General features: G+C 33.7%; 1 protein-coding gene across 2 annotated transcripts; it reads left to right on the plus strand.

Annotated features, from left to right (window-relative positions):
• The first annotated feature begins 1,765 nt into the window (after window positions 1-1,765).
• LOC131439070 (myeloid differentiation primary response protein MyD88-like) lies at window positions 1,766-17,077 on the plus strand. 2 transcript variants are annotated; one of them, XM_058609612.1, is made up of 5 exons: window positions 1,766-1,933; window positions 14,807-15,425; window positions 15,514-15,743; window positions 15,803-16,143; window positions 16,201-17,077. In XM_058609612.1, exons 2-5 carry the CDS (start codon window positions 15,050-15,052, stop codon window positions 16,574-16,576), a joined length of 1,323 nt encoding a protein of 440 aa, XP_058465595.1. In that variant the 5' UTR covers window positions 1,766-1,933; window positions 14,807-15,049; the 3' UTR covers window positions 16,577-17,077. The 2 variants fall into 2 exon arrangements, with proteins under 2 accessions (XP_058465595.1, XP_058465596.1); XM_058609613.1 differs by lacking the exon at window positions 1,766-1,933 and having other exon boundaries at window positions 14,429-15,425.
• Window positions 17,078-17,828: the final 751 nt, after the last annotated feature.

Consider the following 17,828-nt stretch of genomic DNA (forward strand, 5'->3'; position numbering starts at 1 on the left):
AGCAATAACACGGAAAAAGAAAAAATACCACATAAAACTTTTCTCAGAAGATAGCCAAAAATCGATAAGTTGAATGAAATGGAATATGCAGAGATGATTTAGTGAAATAGAGTAATCAGAAAAAATCGTTGAAAAAATCTGATAACTGAAGGGGAAAAGAAACTCCTGCAATTGTCGCCTTCTACGACATGGAAGCAGGAACCCAGTGGAAGTTTTTTTTCCGCCGGATTCCACGCGGCATCTAGGCTGGTATTGTCCGAAGAAAGATAATAGGTACTATCAATCTCCTAGTGGACCCCATCCCCTAATCATTAATCCATTTTTTTTGTTCTTAAACTAACAAAACCTTCGAATAGACGTTCCGAACATTTCTATTCCAAGCGAGTTTTTCATTCACTCGATCGAAAAACTGAATGAAATGAAATTTTTTTATCCAATTGAAAAATGTTGATTCGATTTAAACAAAGATGTGGGTACCTTAAATTTTTGTTTTTTTAAATCTTCATTAATATCACGGTTTGAATTATTTTGAATGTATGTTATTTTAATATGTCATTTCGGAACTGGTCTTTCAATTTGATACGAAGTGATAATCGATCTAATAAACTCAAAAATATTTTTCGCTCACAACTTTTGGGGCTACCGGAACCAGTAAAGTCGAATTGAAATTACTTGTCAATTTATTGGGTTAATCACATAGCCCATGTACGAGCAACCTGATTCGAATGGTATAAGAATTTCGGCCTCACGAGCTTATATTCAAACTAGCGGACCCCTGCACACTTCGTAGCGCAATACTAGATTAGATGTAGAAAATCAAAACTACTTATCAATTTTAATGAAATGTTAAAATACACTTATTTTAACAAACAAATTGAAGAAAAATATCATTTTAATGCTCCATGATAGTGGCCCCAACCTTTTTATATCGCGGACAACAGGATAAAATATATAAAATCGGCAGGCAGCGTATAATTTTCCATCTGAAAAAGCTCTGGATTCACGCTACAAGCTCTTAACGATAATTGACGGTAACAGCAAAGTTAAACGGATGAGAAAATGATGTTCAAATTTAAATGACATCATTGGAATCCGTGGAATTTGGAATTTTGTGTACTTGTACCTCTAGTTTCTGCACTTTGTTTTGTACATTCTCTGCTTGTTTCATAATTGGTTCCTGTACTTTCTGTACCTGCTTCAGTATTTCTGTATTTGGCCCTGTAACTTCTGTAATTATATATCTACCACCTGCACATTCTGTACCTTTCTCTGCACTCTCTGCAATTCTGCCAGTACTTCCTGTACTTGTTTCTCTCATTTCTGTACTTGGTTTTGTACTTTCTGCACTTGTTCCTGTACCTTCTTTATTTTTCCATGAACTTATTTACTGTACTTGTTCCTCTTATTTCTGTACCTGTAGCTGTCCTGGTGAACTTCTCACAGCTCAAAAATTATCTTTGGATGGAAATTATTTCGAATACTCTAAAGTCAGAATAATCGAACGACCCTCATGATTGCTCGCGATCAGTGAAGTAGAATGGTATTTTTCTCGCACAGTGAGAAGTATTATTCCGTAAAAATGAGTCATCTGACAATTGTTTTTGATTCGATCTCAATATTTTTCCCCAAAACAGGTACACACGTACTCTTCGCACTTGAAAGCAGTTGTTTCCTGCTCTTAAAGGTCCCAAATGACCCAAGCAAAATATAACCAAAATCAGTTTGACAGTTTATGAAGAAGAAAGTGAATCGTTCGAATAGGTAAAACTAGAGTGCCTATAACCAGAGTGACGACATCTCATCTGTAATGCTGGCAACAATTAAAAACATTCCATTAGCTTTACATTGAATTGACAGGTCGTTTGCTCGTTTGGAACTGGTAGCTTTCATTCCAAATGAACAGCTGTCGCCACTCTGATTATAGTCACTCTAGGTAAAACATGTTGATGAGTTCCCAAATCTCGGTTCCATCGATGTAATTTAATAACAGGAGGCAAACGGGACTATTCGAGTACATTGGACGAAACTGTTCATAGCTATTCAAAGGCAAATTATTTGAAATTTTGTAACAGCAATGATTATATCTATCGTGAAGATAAGATTCACATTTCTGGAGTTTTGGGAAAACAACGAATCATAAAAAAAAACGTTAATCACTTTCTTTTCTTATAGTCGTTCTATAATTTGACTTGACGGCATTGAACCCAACTTTATATATATGGGAAAATGGAGTCCTGTATGCTGTTCATTTGGTGCCCTTACTTAATTGAATATGTGATTCGAATGTCACCTTTCGAACAAAAAAAATCATTTGTAGATCGGTCCTCGCATACCAGGGAGCATTAGCTACACACACTTTTTCCAATATTATCATATATATATATATATATATATATATATATATATATATATATATATATATATATATATATATATATATATATATATATATATATATATATATATATATATATATATATATATATATATATATATATATATATATATATATATATATAAGTCGATTTTCACAGTGATTGCATATTTTCTTATATAAGAAGCACAACAAAAATTGCAACCTAATAATTACATATAAAAAGTGGGTGAGTAATATCAGTGATATAACTGTATGACGTCAATATGAATAAAACTAACACGTTTCTTCACTTCTCTGAATATCAATCTCATAAGTTGATATATTGCGTGAATTGTGCTAGGTTTCATTTTACATCCAGAATTTTAACGGTGCACCTATACTAAAGTACGACGAAACCACACTTATTTTAACAAACAAATTATTAAGACAGGACAGAAAATGTTCGCTTGCAAAAGTACATACGGTATGAATTACATTAATTTCATTGAAAGAAGATATCAAAAAGTTCTTCAAAAATTAATTTACTAATATTAAAGTAAACTGTGCAGGTTTAGAAGGAAAAAAAAACAAGTCAATTAACTTAAAACCGGGGTATAATAAATGATATTAATATTGCAGATTGCTTCTAAGGCTGAAGGCAGAGTGGGCGCGAGAAGACCCGTCAGAATACAAGCGAGAAATCTGCTCAGCTTTCACTCTGACAGGGTCCCTTTGATTTGCTGCTAATATCATTCCCGCTCTAGGTTTGCTAATGTCAGTCACCAGTTCGGCACAGCTTCTCGGACCCACTCTGCCTTCGGCTTAAAGCTAGACTTTTGACACAGGTTACCGAAAATCAACAAAAAAAATCTAGTTTTACTATTAATCTTACTTGAATATCTGCCGAACTGGTAACACTGCTTACGAATTTGACAACAAGCAGAAAAGATGCAAAGGAAAAAACATAGATATGCACCGAAGAAAAAAAACTTAATAATTTCATAAGTTGTGATTTATGAACCAGCACAACTTCATTGAAGGCTTCCCGAATAAAAAATATTGTAAAAAAGCAATAGGATTTGCTGTTACAAAACCTGCCACAACTATGCTTTAACCGTTGAAAAATATTTTAATGTGTTGTTATACACCATTCAATTAATTGTGAAAATGCTTTTTACAATAGAATGTATAGGTCGTTAAGTATCGTAACAATTCAAATCATAAAGTTTTCTCATTCATTTTTTCTTGAAAAACAATAAAATGTACAGTTTGCATATTGTTTGAAACAGCACGTGTACAATAAATTGAATTGTAGAATCGTAGAAACAATATATTAAATCGTTGGAAATGAAAAAAGTCTTGTCAAGATACAATAAAAATTATTGTAACCCATATATCTAATTGTGAATCAATTGTTTATACTGTACAATCAATGGTTTATTTTTTTACGGGTTACACGCTCGTTCAATGTACAATTTCGCTCACTTTCGTTCGTTGTGTACAATTTCACTCACTTTCGTTAAAAGTGGAACTACTCTATAGAGAGTAAAGTTTGTTTACTCACTTGTGAGTAAATATGGTATTTGTCAAATTCTGAGTAACATTTACTCAGTGCTATAAATAGTAAAATTAGCACGAGTGAGTAAATATTACTCAATATCATTCGCCTTGAATAAGGGATTCGAATAAGGAATTTTGGCTTTAAACAAATACTGACTTACTTTTATCCAACGAATGAAGGAAGCCGCTACCTGTTCATCGGTCATTGGAAAGGATCCGTCTGCCTTCCTACGTTGCCCACGTACTGGCATTTTGTACAGCATTCGTACAAATGATGTATTCTTATATAGAAAAAATAAATAAAATACTTGCTATATGACTGAACACTTTCTTACCGTCTTCAACCTGCGCAAATTGCTTTGAGGTGTACAGTAAGCATTTCGATAATGTGCTGTTATAATATAGCCTCCGACAAAGGGAAAACCTCAGTGAACGTCAATTTTCACACAACGTTTTCAAAGCACTGTGAGTCAATTTAAAAATTGAGTAGAAGTTACTCAGTTTTCTAAATCAATATTACTCACTTTTTGACATTTGAATTAAATAAGCTAAAGTGAGTACAAATGACATGAGTACACTTGAGAGTAACATTGAATGAGCGTGTATGCTTTTAGTAAGCACACATACACTGAAATAATTTGCACGCTAGCATCATGTACAAAGCATTTGATCTATCACTGTTTGTAGAACACTTGAAATTCATGAAAATATACACTTAACTCATAAAATGAGTGTAAAAACTGTTGATATTTAGTGGAAATCATGCTACGTTTCTTATTTCCTACATAAAAACGATAAGAAATATCGTTACCTCTAGATTCTATATGCATTTTCTGTGAATGTCACATTATTTTCCACATAGAATTCAATTAAAAAAGAGTTTACCGATTCAAGTGTTTTGCACATACATCTGTGCTGTACTCATTCCCACTGGAAAATAAAGTGTTTAACACATGTAGTTCGATTCAATAGCAAAACACATCACATCCAAAAGAAAAACATATCAAAGCTAAGTGAAAAATAATCCAATCTTAGTGAACTTGCACATGAAATCTTGAAACAAATCGCTTTGGTTATGTATTGAAATGAAAAAGCATATTAAATTCAAGTGATGTTTACATATGAATCGATCGTGCAAATTTTTATCAGCGTATGAACTTCATAAGCATGACTTATGAAATTCATATCAATGACATATGCATTCCTTAAAACACAATTTATGATTTTTATAACAGTCTACCATGTGAAAATGCCATTCTTTCCCGCATACGCATGGCTGCCAGATGGCTGACTAAACGCTGCCAGCTGGAAAAATATGGCTGGCAGACATTCTGGTGACCGACTGCCTCACCGCTGCCAGATATACAACTCAAACGATACAACCGTATCCACCAGGATTTTTTTACATTGAAATCTTTGACATTTTCAGCGAAGGTGAAAAGATGAAAACGCTCGGCTAATTTAGATACAGGCGACTTTGTTTTGTCAAATTGGATTTGACAACCGTCACTGAATCAATTTTGGTAGCCGTCTGGTGGCATGGCTGCCCAGGTATCCAAAACGCTATGCGGGTTATAAGAACAGTCAAACCGAAGAAATGGAAAACGAAGACACCGTTGTTTTTCTTCAAAACTTTGTGCAAAGCGCACCATCTGAAGCGTGAAAAACACTTTTTCATAATTCGAAATTACAACTGATAGAGTTGATCACCTGTGGAGATGAAGAAATAAATTCGTTGTCTTCAAAAAATCCCGTTTTTCAGAAATTGTTTGGAATTGGAATGCATATTAGAATAATTGAAATGTAAGTCTCTATTAATTATTTTATTTCATGATAGTAACACCAAAGATAAATAACAAAGACATGTACGTGCTTATAAATATTTTTAAAAAATGTGGTTCGTTCCCGGTACCTTCTGAAATGACCGCACTCACCGCTTGGTGGAGCGCGAGATTAATTGCACTGTTATCATTTCAACCAAAGTGTGCCATAAAATCTCAATATATACAAATGAGCTACCGAATCGAAAGGGATCTCACGGTTTGACATTTGCATTATGAATGTTTGATGGGAACTCAGCAGTGCAACCAATGTATTACCATTGGTGCCAGTTTCACGGAGGACCGTAGATGTGCGCCAAAAAAAGATCGTGATTATCATGTCTGGAAATTCGTTTGTGGTAACACCTTGTTTATGCACGAAACAGCAATTAGAAAATATTGCGTTTGTGGAGGAAAATAACATCCAGAAATCGGAAGCTCTGTTTAATCCAGACTCGTTTTCACATGACAAATATAAATTCATCATTTGCTATCCACGAAATAGGAAATCATTATCTATTTAGACCAAATGAAAAATTTTTGTGATAGGTAGGTTCCTTTTTTATTGATAAACAATGTAAACAAATAAACAATGGTAAAGAATAAATTCTGTATTATAATTTTTTTTAGATTTTCTAATTTATATATGTATATAGGGAAACAGAGGTATTTTGGTTATTTAATGTGAGTAGCTTAAAATTGATGCAACATGGGTTACTGATAGATGTTAAATCCATATAGTTTGTAAGGTGGGCCAAAATACCTTACCTCTGTTACCTAAGTTATATATATATATATATATATATATATATATATATATATATATATATATATATATATATATATATATATATATATATATATATATATATATATATATATATATATATATATATATATATATATATATATATATATATATATATATATATATATATATATATATATATATATATATATATATATATATATATATATATATATATATATACATATATATATATATATACCCACACTCCAAAAAAATTTTGAATTTTACAGGTGACTTAATCCCTCATGCGATGTAATTCATAAAGACCTAATTTGTCAAATGACGGAAAATTTTATTTGTAATGACTTAATGTTAGATGAGCTTGAATTTTACTGGTTTCGTCTGTAACTTGCGTTCTGCTAGCAGGTTCGACTGTATAAATTTAAATGCACCTTTTACCAGTCAAGCAGATGCATGTTTCTGTGGCTCAGTCTATTAACAGACGTACTTATGATCCAATGATTCTCGGTTCAAGTCGCGGTGGTTGCTATCAGTATTTTTTTTAATTCCATTTATTTCATGTCATGGAGTCTTAGACACAATATTAAATGTTCTTCGACGTAAATTTGCGTGAACTGCGACACTCCATTTATGTGCATCTAATAAGATGTAAAATCACAGTTTTTTTTAAGTGTGTTAGGTAACAGGTATTTTGGTTACTTCATATATTTTGGCCCACCTAACAAACTATATGGATTTAATAGATGTTAAGTAACCTATGTTGCATCAATTACCTATTGCGGAAGGGTATTTTTTTTAATTCCATTAATTTCATGTCATGGAGTCTTAGACACAATATTAAATGTTCTTCCACGTAAATTTGCGTGAACTGCGACCTCTGTTTCCCTATATACATATATAAATAAGAAAATCTAAAAAAATTTATAAAACAGAATTTATTCTTTACCATTGTTTATATGTTTACATTGTTTATAAATAAAAAGGCACCTACCTATCACAAACAAATTTTCATTTGGTCTAAATAGATAATGATTTCCTATTTCGTGGATAGCAAATGATGAATTTATATTTGTCATGTGAAAACGAGTCCGGATTAAACAGAGCTTCCGATTTCTGGATGTTATTTTCCTCCACAAACGCAATATTTTCTAATTGCTGTTTCGTGCATAAACAAGGTGTTACTATCATGAAATAAAATAATGAATAGAGACGTACATTTCATTTATTCTAATCTGCATTCCAATTCCAAACAATTTCTAAAAAAACGGGATATTTTAAAGACAACGGATTTATTTCTTCATCTCCACAGGCGATCAACTCTATCAGTTGTAATTTCGAATTATGAAAAAGTGTTTTTCACGCTTCAGATGGTGCGCTTTGCACAAAGTTTTGAAGAAAAACAACGGTGTCTTCGTTTTCCATTTCTATGGTTTGACTGTTCTTATAACCCGCATAGCGTTTTGGATACCTGGGCAGCCATGCCACCAGACGGCTACCAAAATTGATTCAGTGACGGTTGTCAAATTCAATTTGACAAAACAAAGTCGCCTGTATCTAAATTAGCCGAGCGTTTTCATCTTTTCACCTTCGCTGAAAATGTCAAAGATTTCAATGTAAAAAAATCCTGGTGGATACGGTTGTATCGTTTGAGTTGTATATCTGGCAGCGGTGAGGCAGTCGGTCACCAGAATGTCTGCCAGCCATATTTTTCCAGCTGGCAGCGTTTAGTCAGCCATCTGGCAGCCATGCGTATGCGGGAAAGAATGGCATTTTCACATGGTAGACTGTTATAAAAATCATAAATTGTGTTTTAAGGAATGCATATGTCATTGATATGAATTTCATAAGTCATGCTTATGAAGTTCATACGCTGATAAAAATTTGCACGATCGATTCATATGTAAACATCACTTGAATTTAATATGCTTTTTCATTTCAATACATAACCAAAGCGATTTGTTTCAAGATTTCATGTGCAAGTTCACTAAGATTGGATTATTTTTCACTTAGCTTTGATATGTTTTTCTTTTGGATGTGATGTGTTTTGCTATTGAATCGAACTACATGTGTTAAACACTTCATTTTCTAGTGGGAATGAGTACAGCACAGATGTATGTGCAAAACACTTGAATCGGTAAACTCTTTTTTAATTGAATTATACGCGGAAAACAATGTGACATTCACAGAAAATGCATATAGAATCTAGAGGTAACGATATTTCTTATCGTTTTTATGTGCGAAATAAGAAACGTAGTATGATTTCCACTAAATATCAACAGTTTTCACACTCATTTTATGAGTTAAGTGTATATTTTCATGAATTTCATGTGTTCTACAAGCAGTGATAGATCAAATGCTTTGTACATGATGCTAGCGTGCAAATTATTTCAGTGTATGTTGTCTTACTAAATGCATAAACCTTCAATGAAGTTGTGCTGGTTCATAAAGGATTATTCACACATTACAGTTCCGTGACGGTTCAGTGAAAGTGCCTTCAGTCCGCCGTCGGTGTTCTTTTTTTGTCGGAACCCTTCCGTTCCGTTTCCGTGCTTCTTCCGTTCCGGCACAGCAAAGGCAAAGGCCACATACCGAATTTAGTGGAAATAAAAATATATCGGCGACGACGAATTTGAGTTTACCGGACGGACGCTACACTGACGGCGAGCTACGCTGAAACAGCACGGTACCGGATAAGTGTGAATGCGCGCATATAAAACAAATGAAATAATATCAATATCCGTGCACGGTGTCGTGCCGGCACTGAACCGGACCGGATATGTGTGAATAATCCTTAAGTCACAACTTATGAAATTATTAAGTTTTTTTCTTCGGTGTATGTTTATGTTTTTCTCCTTTGCATCTTTTCTGCTTGTTGTCAAATTCGTAAGCAGTGTTACCAGTTCGGCAGATATTCAAGAAAGATTAATAGTAAAACTAGATATTTTTTGTTGATTTTCGGTAACCTGTGTCAAAAGTCTAGCTTTAAGCCAAAGGCAGAGTGGGTCCGAGAAGCTGTGCCGAACTGGTGACTGACATTAGCAAACCTAGAGCGGGAATGATATTAGCAGCAAATCAAAGGGACCCTGTCAGAGTGAAAGCTGAGCAGATTTCTCGCTTGATTCTGACAGGTCTTCTCGCGCCCACTCTGCATCATTTATTATACCCCGGTTTTAAGTTAATTGACTTGTGTTTTCCTTCTAACCTGCACAGTTTACTTTAATATTAGTAAATTAATTTTTGAAGAACTTTTTGATATCTTCTTCCAATGAAATTATTATTATTATATATAAATATATAAATATATATATATATATATATATATATATATATATATATATATATATATATATATATATATATATATATATATGTATATATCTATATATATATATATATATATATATATATATATATATATATATATATATATATATATATATATATATATATATATATATATATATATATATATATATATATATATATATATATATATATATATATATATATATATATATATATATATATATATATATATATATATATATATATATATATATATATATATATATGTTCATACACCTTCACCATGGAAATCAGTAGCGATCGTTATGAATACCATAAGAATGTAGCGGTGAATTTCATAAGGAGGAGTTATGAAATATGTTAATAACTTATTACATTCATTTCTACATTAATCATAAGTCTACCTCACGAATTTCATTAGTATGATTCATGAAATTCATAAGTAGGCCTATGAAAATTTTTTTCATAAGATTGGTTTATGATTTCCAAGTTGTAGCGAAATATCATGTGTTTCTTGTGAATTTCAACAGCTTGTTGTGTCCGTGTATGATTGTTTTGTCGTTAATGAACCTCACTTCCGTTGAAACTCTTAACGAGTGAGCACGTTGTACTGTGTTAGTTGCCGTAAAAATTTGAGTATTTCGCTAAAAAGAAAAGATTTTCATCCGTACCGTGGCGACTCGACGTTGTCAAAAAGTGAGGTTATCATTTGTAGTCCAGTAAAAAGATAGCCCATTGAACTGTAAACGAAAATTTACTGGTAATTTAGCCTAAGCTGCTGTGCCGTCGCGGGTTGGCGGTTCAATGCATAGGACGCTGGTCTTACAAGCCAGTTGTCGTATGTTCGAGCCCCGACCTGGAAGGATTCATAGTGTCAGCAAAGATAAATAATAAAGACATGTATGTGCTTATAAATATTTTTGAAAAATGTGGTTCGTTCCCGGTACCTTCTGAAATGATCGCACTCACCGTTTGGTGGAGCGCGAGATTAATTGCATTGTTACCATTTCAACCAAAGTGTGCCATAAAATCTCAATATATACCGTAGATGTGCACCAAAAAAAGATCGTGACTGTCATGTCTGGAAATTCGTTTGTGGTGTCAGTAGGATCCATAGTACTAGCCATGCAGTGATTCTGTACACTAAGAATCGGCTTCGAAGTCTGTTGAAACAGAAAGGCAAAAATCCACAAAAGGAATGTAATGCCAAGACTTTGCTTTGCTGTGCCATTAATCGGTGTCATCTCAAGTGAGGTGACGTCAACTGACTGACGTTATAGCAAATAGCTGTGCCATATACAGATGTGACAGCTGTCACATCAAAGGAGAAGAAGATGAAGAAGAGGTGACGTCAACCAGAAGTAGAAAAGATCTGTCAGTACAGAGTAGTAGCAGAGTTGATCACACTTTTGTTTCAGCAAAGTGTATATCACGCGTTTTTTTTAGAACGTCAAACCTGTCAACTTCCACTTTCGAAAGAAATTGCAAGCGAGCTATAAAAGATAGTGGCCCTTATTACCGGTGTCACTACACGGTGAAAACAAAGTGAAGTGACTGTGACTCTTATTATGGGTATCACTTCACGGAAAAAATCGAGTGATGTGAATTTAGGTCCTTAGTGCGGAAGTCGCTTCAAAGACAAAAGTAATTATTTGGATGAACTTGATGTCATTATGAACATCACGCCACCAACATTTTGTTGAAAAAATTAGTTTTTTTGTACCACAGTGATCACTTCACTATGCGTGATACCGGTAATAGGTAAAATCAAGTGAAGTGATATGTAAGTGAAGTGAATGTGAAAGTGGAAGTGAGAACGGTAATAAGGGCCAGTGTATTAAATTTAACAGGTGGCTTATTAGCCGTTCTAAAAAAAACGCGTGATATCAACATTCTGTATAAACGAAAATCATCCTTAAAATAGTGAAGCATTTATCTACTGCAGCTAGTGATGTCTGATTTTTTGTATTAATCGATTATTAGGTTTTCGATTAATGAAAGTGTAGTCGATTAGTACAATCGAATACTATTAGGCACTAATCGATTAATGTCGATTAATGATCCAATTATTCTAGGCAGAATCAGAGCTGCCAAATGAAAATCTGTGTTGAATTAAAAATATTCACCATTAGTGTATCATAAAGCAAGCAAGCACCAGAGAAAATGTTTAACGTTCAGGTTGGGTTTTTATTCGCTTGTTGGATGTCGTGTCGAGCATGTTGTCTTTTCAACCAGCAGCAATAAATTATCAGTAATCGTATTCAGTTTCTGAATATTGAATCTGAATTCGGTAGCCGAATTTTGGATTGGATGAACTTCGAAACTGAATTCAGAACCTGGATTCTAGTACACTTGAATTTAGAGCTTAGTTTCAGGTTTAGAGTTGGGTTTCAAAATTCAGTTTCAGAATTTAGATCCAAATTGGAGGTTCAGAAATTTAAACTATGACTCTGGAACATAACACTTGAACTAAATGCATGTACTGAATTCTTGATCTGGATTCCGGACCAGAATTTTGTAACTGAATTCTTATCCTGTCCTAGATTTTGAGTCTAGTTCTGAAGTCCAATTCCAGAATTATCGATCGATTATCGCTTTTCGGAAGTGTGATAAAGGACATTTCAGTTTAATTCGTATATGATTCCATCCGCTTTTCCCAATATGAAATGAATCTTCTTATTTTTGTGGATCTCTAATGTAAATTTGAGAAGGCTCTTGACCAATGATACTCTGTTCAATGATTTTCTGTTCTGACAGAAAAAAGATGATAAATATTCAATCTAATTTCAATTACAATCCATATGAAAGTACTAACTGAAGAACTTTGGTAGTGTATTCTCGCGCTCACTCTGTCTGCAGCCTAAGACTAAACGTTATCTACAAATTGATATATCTCGATTAATTGATTGCTATTAATCGATTATCTCGATTAGTGGCACTGCCGTTAATCGATTACAAATTCTCGATTATTTTAGCCTTTTATTCGATTATTTTGATTAATCGAGTAAAAATATACATCACTAGTTGAGCTGAACTGAAGACACACTCAAAAAAATCCTCACGTTAACCTTATGTGAAAAAACACGTAGATTCCAAAAATGGTGATCTTCTTAACAACCAACGGATCATGATTGAATATGAAATGAACCATATGTCAGAATTATTGCTGTTGTCACATATACTTTCTGTGTCACGCACTTACTTGAATTCATTTTGTCATGTTCATTTTGTGCTCGCAATATAGCGTCAGTTGAAAAACCTATAACAAACAACATAGGCCAAATCCCTTTCGACCCTTCTACGATATTTATCACAGTGATTTTAGGGTAAATAATTGCTCATTGATTTTATCGACAATTATGAAGTCTAGCTAATTTTTATTATACTTTCAGATCTAATATTAGTACCAAGCAGAAGTATAATTTTTAAGCGAATGTACCATTTAGTGAGTTTAGTACAACTTATTTGCATGACCAATTGGCATTACGCGAATTCTGTGCTCTAAAAATACGAAACTGAAACACAATTCAATTTTGTTTTTTTTTTCTACAGCGGAGCTCAAAAGGCAAAACTTCTAGATATTGTTCCAGCACATCAAGCACATTTTGAACTACTAGTTCCAGCTAAATGCATTCCTTAAAGGGAACAATGTTTGCTTCAGTTTAGCTGCTCCGGAGAAAGGATTTAGAGCAATGCATTCTGTATTTTTGATATTTTTCGCAAGTGATTCAACAGAAACGAATTTAAAAGTAAAATTTTCAGAGTATCTGCGTGCGAACAAAATTTATCGCAATGTTATGTCCAACAGAGATGTCTATCTCCTCTGTGTGACGAAGAGCAAGCAAAATTTCTCCCCTCGCACTGACAACTTCAACGAGAGCTCTTTTCTTTCACATTTATACACCACTGTTGTGTAAGTGTGCACGCATCAAGAGTGCGTTTGTTTATTTCCTTTTACCTCTTCCACTGAATCACACCAAAGTGCTAGAGCATTAGCTAATAAATTCTCTGAGGTGGATGCAGATACTTTCACAGAGGTGCACACGCCGGTGAGCACTCTGCTGTATGGTTTTCGTAGATGAAGCGTGGACACGCAAAATCAGCAAAATAAAACAATTTATCGTAAAATTTTCGGTTTTCCTTGCAAATTTTTCATAGCAAGGCCAGATCTACTCTCTATTAATTGAAGTTCACAGAAGTGTTCGCTCACAATCACGCGCCAGTGGTCACTTGGGTGTATTTAGACGAGAGCGCGTGTGAGCGATTCATGCGAAGAGAATGTGTTTCACTCGCGCCAGCTGCTTTAACCACAAGCACACACTCAAATGCTGTCTATTCGACACTGAGAAGAAGTGCGCTTTCCTCTTTGTGCGGTGCTTCGTTTTTTCATCCTCGGTGTGGCAGAAATCTGACTCTAGCGTTTATCACTGTGGTGAAATGCCATCTCTGATGTCCAACAGACTATGTAATCTATTAGTTTTTAATACCAATATACCAATATTAAGATTCAATATAGAACTTTATAGTAACAATTACATGGAAATAATGTGACTATTAAGTAAAATTCTGGTCAAATGAAATAAATTTTACAGCACAATTTAAATGAACTTTGTATAAATTTCACAAAAGTATTCTATAGAATCTACGAAAAAAGTGACGTAGATATTACGTGATACAAATGTGGACTAAGAGTTCATGAGTTCATTCTGTGCTATCTATACTTCACATAAGTATTACAAGAAAAGTTCTATGGATAAAAATCACATACGTTTTCATGTAGCATTGAAGTGAGGATTTTTCTGAGTGCAGGCTGCTCTCTCAGCTGACAGGGTCGGCCCAGGGATGCCAGGTTCACAGATTAGTCTGTGTTTCACGAATGTTCAACTTTCTGCACAGGTTTTTAAAATGGCCCAGATTTTCACAGATTTCTGAAAATAATCACAGAAATCGATCACAGTTGAGCACCAAAAAGTACAGAGCGATTTGAAATAGTGAGACCTTTTTATTTATTTTTTGTTTTTGAAAATAATTCTGCTCAGCAATTACGGCGCGGCAAACGTGCACAGATTTTCACAGACATGTTTTTATCTTGATCACAGATTTTAGAAAAAATACCTGGCATCCCTGGGTCTGTCTCGTCTTAGTTTATTACCGATAAGATAATTACTATTAAATGCCACACTTGATTTGTGACAGCGTAGCTAGTTAAGTAAAGTTTCAAGATTCTAAAAACCAATGGAAATGATGAACTCATCGATTGTGCAACCGGTGGTAGTGTCTATTGTAGAACGTATTGATTTAAGGACTATTCCTTTGCATGCCCTAGGGCATCGCACTTTTCAGTTATTATCGGCACTGCTAAACAAAAAAAAGATATTTAAATCGGAGGAAGGCTACTGTCGTGATTGGCGAGGCTTGTTTCAAGTTCTTCGCTTAGAAAATCAGTACGTGTCCGAACTAGAGAACAATGCTAATCCTACAAGGCGAGTTATTGATCTCTGGCAAGAGGCAGCTGAGAATGCGAAAATTGCACCCAATTTAATGGAACTTCAAGAAATTCTCGGCAAAATTGATCGTTGGGATGTCCGGGATAGCAGCAATAAGTTTATCTGTAAGTACTATATTTTCAATGCAATATGGTTATAAGAATGTATTGTTTTGTTCATGTCATTCAAATTGTGATAGATTTTTTTTTTCAGATGAAGATGCAGAGGTTTTTTTGACACAGTGCCAAAGAATAAGAAGCCGGGAAAGCGATGCCAGTGGAAATAAGATTCTAGACGAATTTCGTGGTACCGATGAAGATATCATCACCGTAGATGACACCTATAATCATAAGCAATTTTACGATGCATTCGTTTTGTTTGCCGATGCTGATGTTGAATTTGCTACAAAAATGATTGAACGGTTAGAAGAAAAACAGTTGAAGGTAAAGGAATATATAAAATATTGCAATTTCGATGTGTAATTACATTGCATTATTTCTAGATTTGTGTAAAAGATCGAGATTTTCTTGCGGGAATCAGCTTTGAACATGAAGCAATTATACGCCTTATAACCGAGCGCTGTCGTCGTTTGCTGGTGATCATTTCAAAAGAATTTTTGAGAAGTCCCTTGAACGAATTTTTTGTCACATTTACACAAGCTTTGCAAATAGAACAGAAGAAGCGTAAAATTATACCTTGCGTGTACGAGCGTTTGGAACTGCCAGCAAATTTAAAATTTCTACATGTGTTGGACTACAAACGATCAAATAAACTGTACAACTTCTGGGATAAATTGGTGGATGCCATTAAGGTGAACGTAGAACCAACAGGGTCGCATTCGCGGTATGAATGCATAATACTAATGGAATCTAACATATTTTAATCAATATTTTGTTTTAGGACAGAAACCAAATCTGTGGATTGTACCACAGAGCATGAATCTAACATTAGTGATGCTTTCGTAGCCGTATCTAAAAATGGTTTATCATCAAGTTCAGATTTAAACAAATTAAATGTTTCACAATCCAATAAAAAGTCTCACTCGTCTTGCGACATATCTAGCACATCCAAACAAAATCCAGGTTATGTAAGCAGTATAGAACTCACATCAATGCCTGAAATTGGCACGTATGAACAAAAGAAACGGAAGTGGTATTCAAAGTTAGGTCTATCTTCAGAGAGTCGTAAAATGGTGGAAGTAACAACATCTGATAAACACAAGAAAAACAAAAGTAAATGGTACAAACCGAGTAAAAAGGTTGCAACGGCACTGTGATATTGATATTTATTAAGTACGTTCCATTTGTTGTTTATTAGTAAGCATTTATTCGCGATATTTAAGTTTTATATTAGTATAAATAAAAATAAACATGTTTTCACAAAATGTTTCAAATGACTCGCTTCGAGAAAAACCAGCTTATCAATCAGTTCAATCACAAAGATCGGACGAAGTTAAAACTAAGTTGTAATGAATAAGCAGATCAGTAAAGAAGGAAAAATCGATACGGTTCGCGGAGATCAAGTCGAAAACCGAGGCGCGAACTATTTACTATCGATACACCCTTTGTGTTATGTGAACGTTATTTTACTGATTGGTTGCTCCCCGTTTGTCAACACAGAACAGCTGCTTGCAGAGATGCCTGATTTTATTAGGCTTTGTATAATATTTGAAAATCGCAATTAATTATGGGATTACGTTGTTAATATATTTAAACTTCTTTGGCAATGTTTGAGGGCAAAAATTAATTTTAATAAAGTTGTGCAGTAAAATGATTTTTTAGGTACGTAAAACCGATTATTGGTTTGTGCTTTTTACATAGGTGAAATATATATTCTTTTTAGTTAGTTTTTCGTACGGACTGTTTAAAAAGTTTATTATCGGGCCCGACGTAAAATGAACTTGTAGTCATCTGGGCTATTGTTGATTGTATTAGTAATTTTCATCCGAAATTACGTGGCAGCAGGACAGAAGCATGTAAATATCGTAACAAAACATTGTTTCGATTTTGTATTGCGTTAGAGGATGAGAAGTAAGCCCAATTCTGTATTTAGTTTTGACAATATTTATTAAATCTGTATCCTGTATGCAATCCGCATGGACGTATTGTGACCTGTTATTCTTTGGTCACAATGTTGTTCCTTTGGTCACTGAGTCCAGCTTATATATATATATATATATATATATATATATATATATATATATATATATATATATATATATATATATATATATATATATATATATATATATATATATATATATATATATATATATATATATATATATATATGTCAAATTTTGTAATATTTTTGGTTATATCAATTGTCAGTAAATGTCTGAGTAGAATTTAAACGTATAATCGCATTCCTTCTCCGTGTTTACATGTTTGAGTCACGTTTAAGTTCTGCTCAATAGCCTACACACTTAAAACCATTTCTTGAGCTCGGCATAATAAAATGCCGAAACTGATCAGCAACACCTAAATTTGCTGATTGCTCAGTAATCAATACGCATGTTTCTGAACTTC

This window comes from Malaya genurostris, chromosome 3 (genome assembly GCF_030247185.1).
Source record: "Malaya genurostris strain Urasoe2022 chromosome 3, Malgen_1.1, whole genome shotgun sequence".
Taxonomy (NCBI): Eukaryota; Metazoa; Arthropoda; class Insecta; order Diptera; family Culicidae; genus Malaya; species Malaya genurostris.

Bases quoted from the DNA above. Each gene is read 5' to 3' on its own strand.
- LOC131439070 (XM_058609612.1), top strand. From the start codon at position 15,050: ATGGAAATGATGAACTCATCGATTGTGCAACCGGTGGTAGTGTCTATT. The intron at 15,426-15,513 runs GTAAGTACTATA...TTTTTTTTTCAG, and splicing joins TAGCAGCAATAAGTTTATCT to ATGAAGATGCAGAGGTTTTT. The intron at 15,744-15,802 runs GTAAAGGAATAT...CATTATTTCTAG, and splicing joins TAGAAGAAAAACAGTTGAAG to ATTTGTGTAAAAGATCGAGA.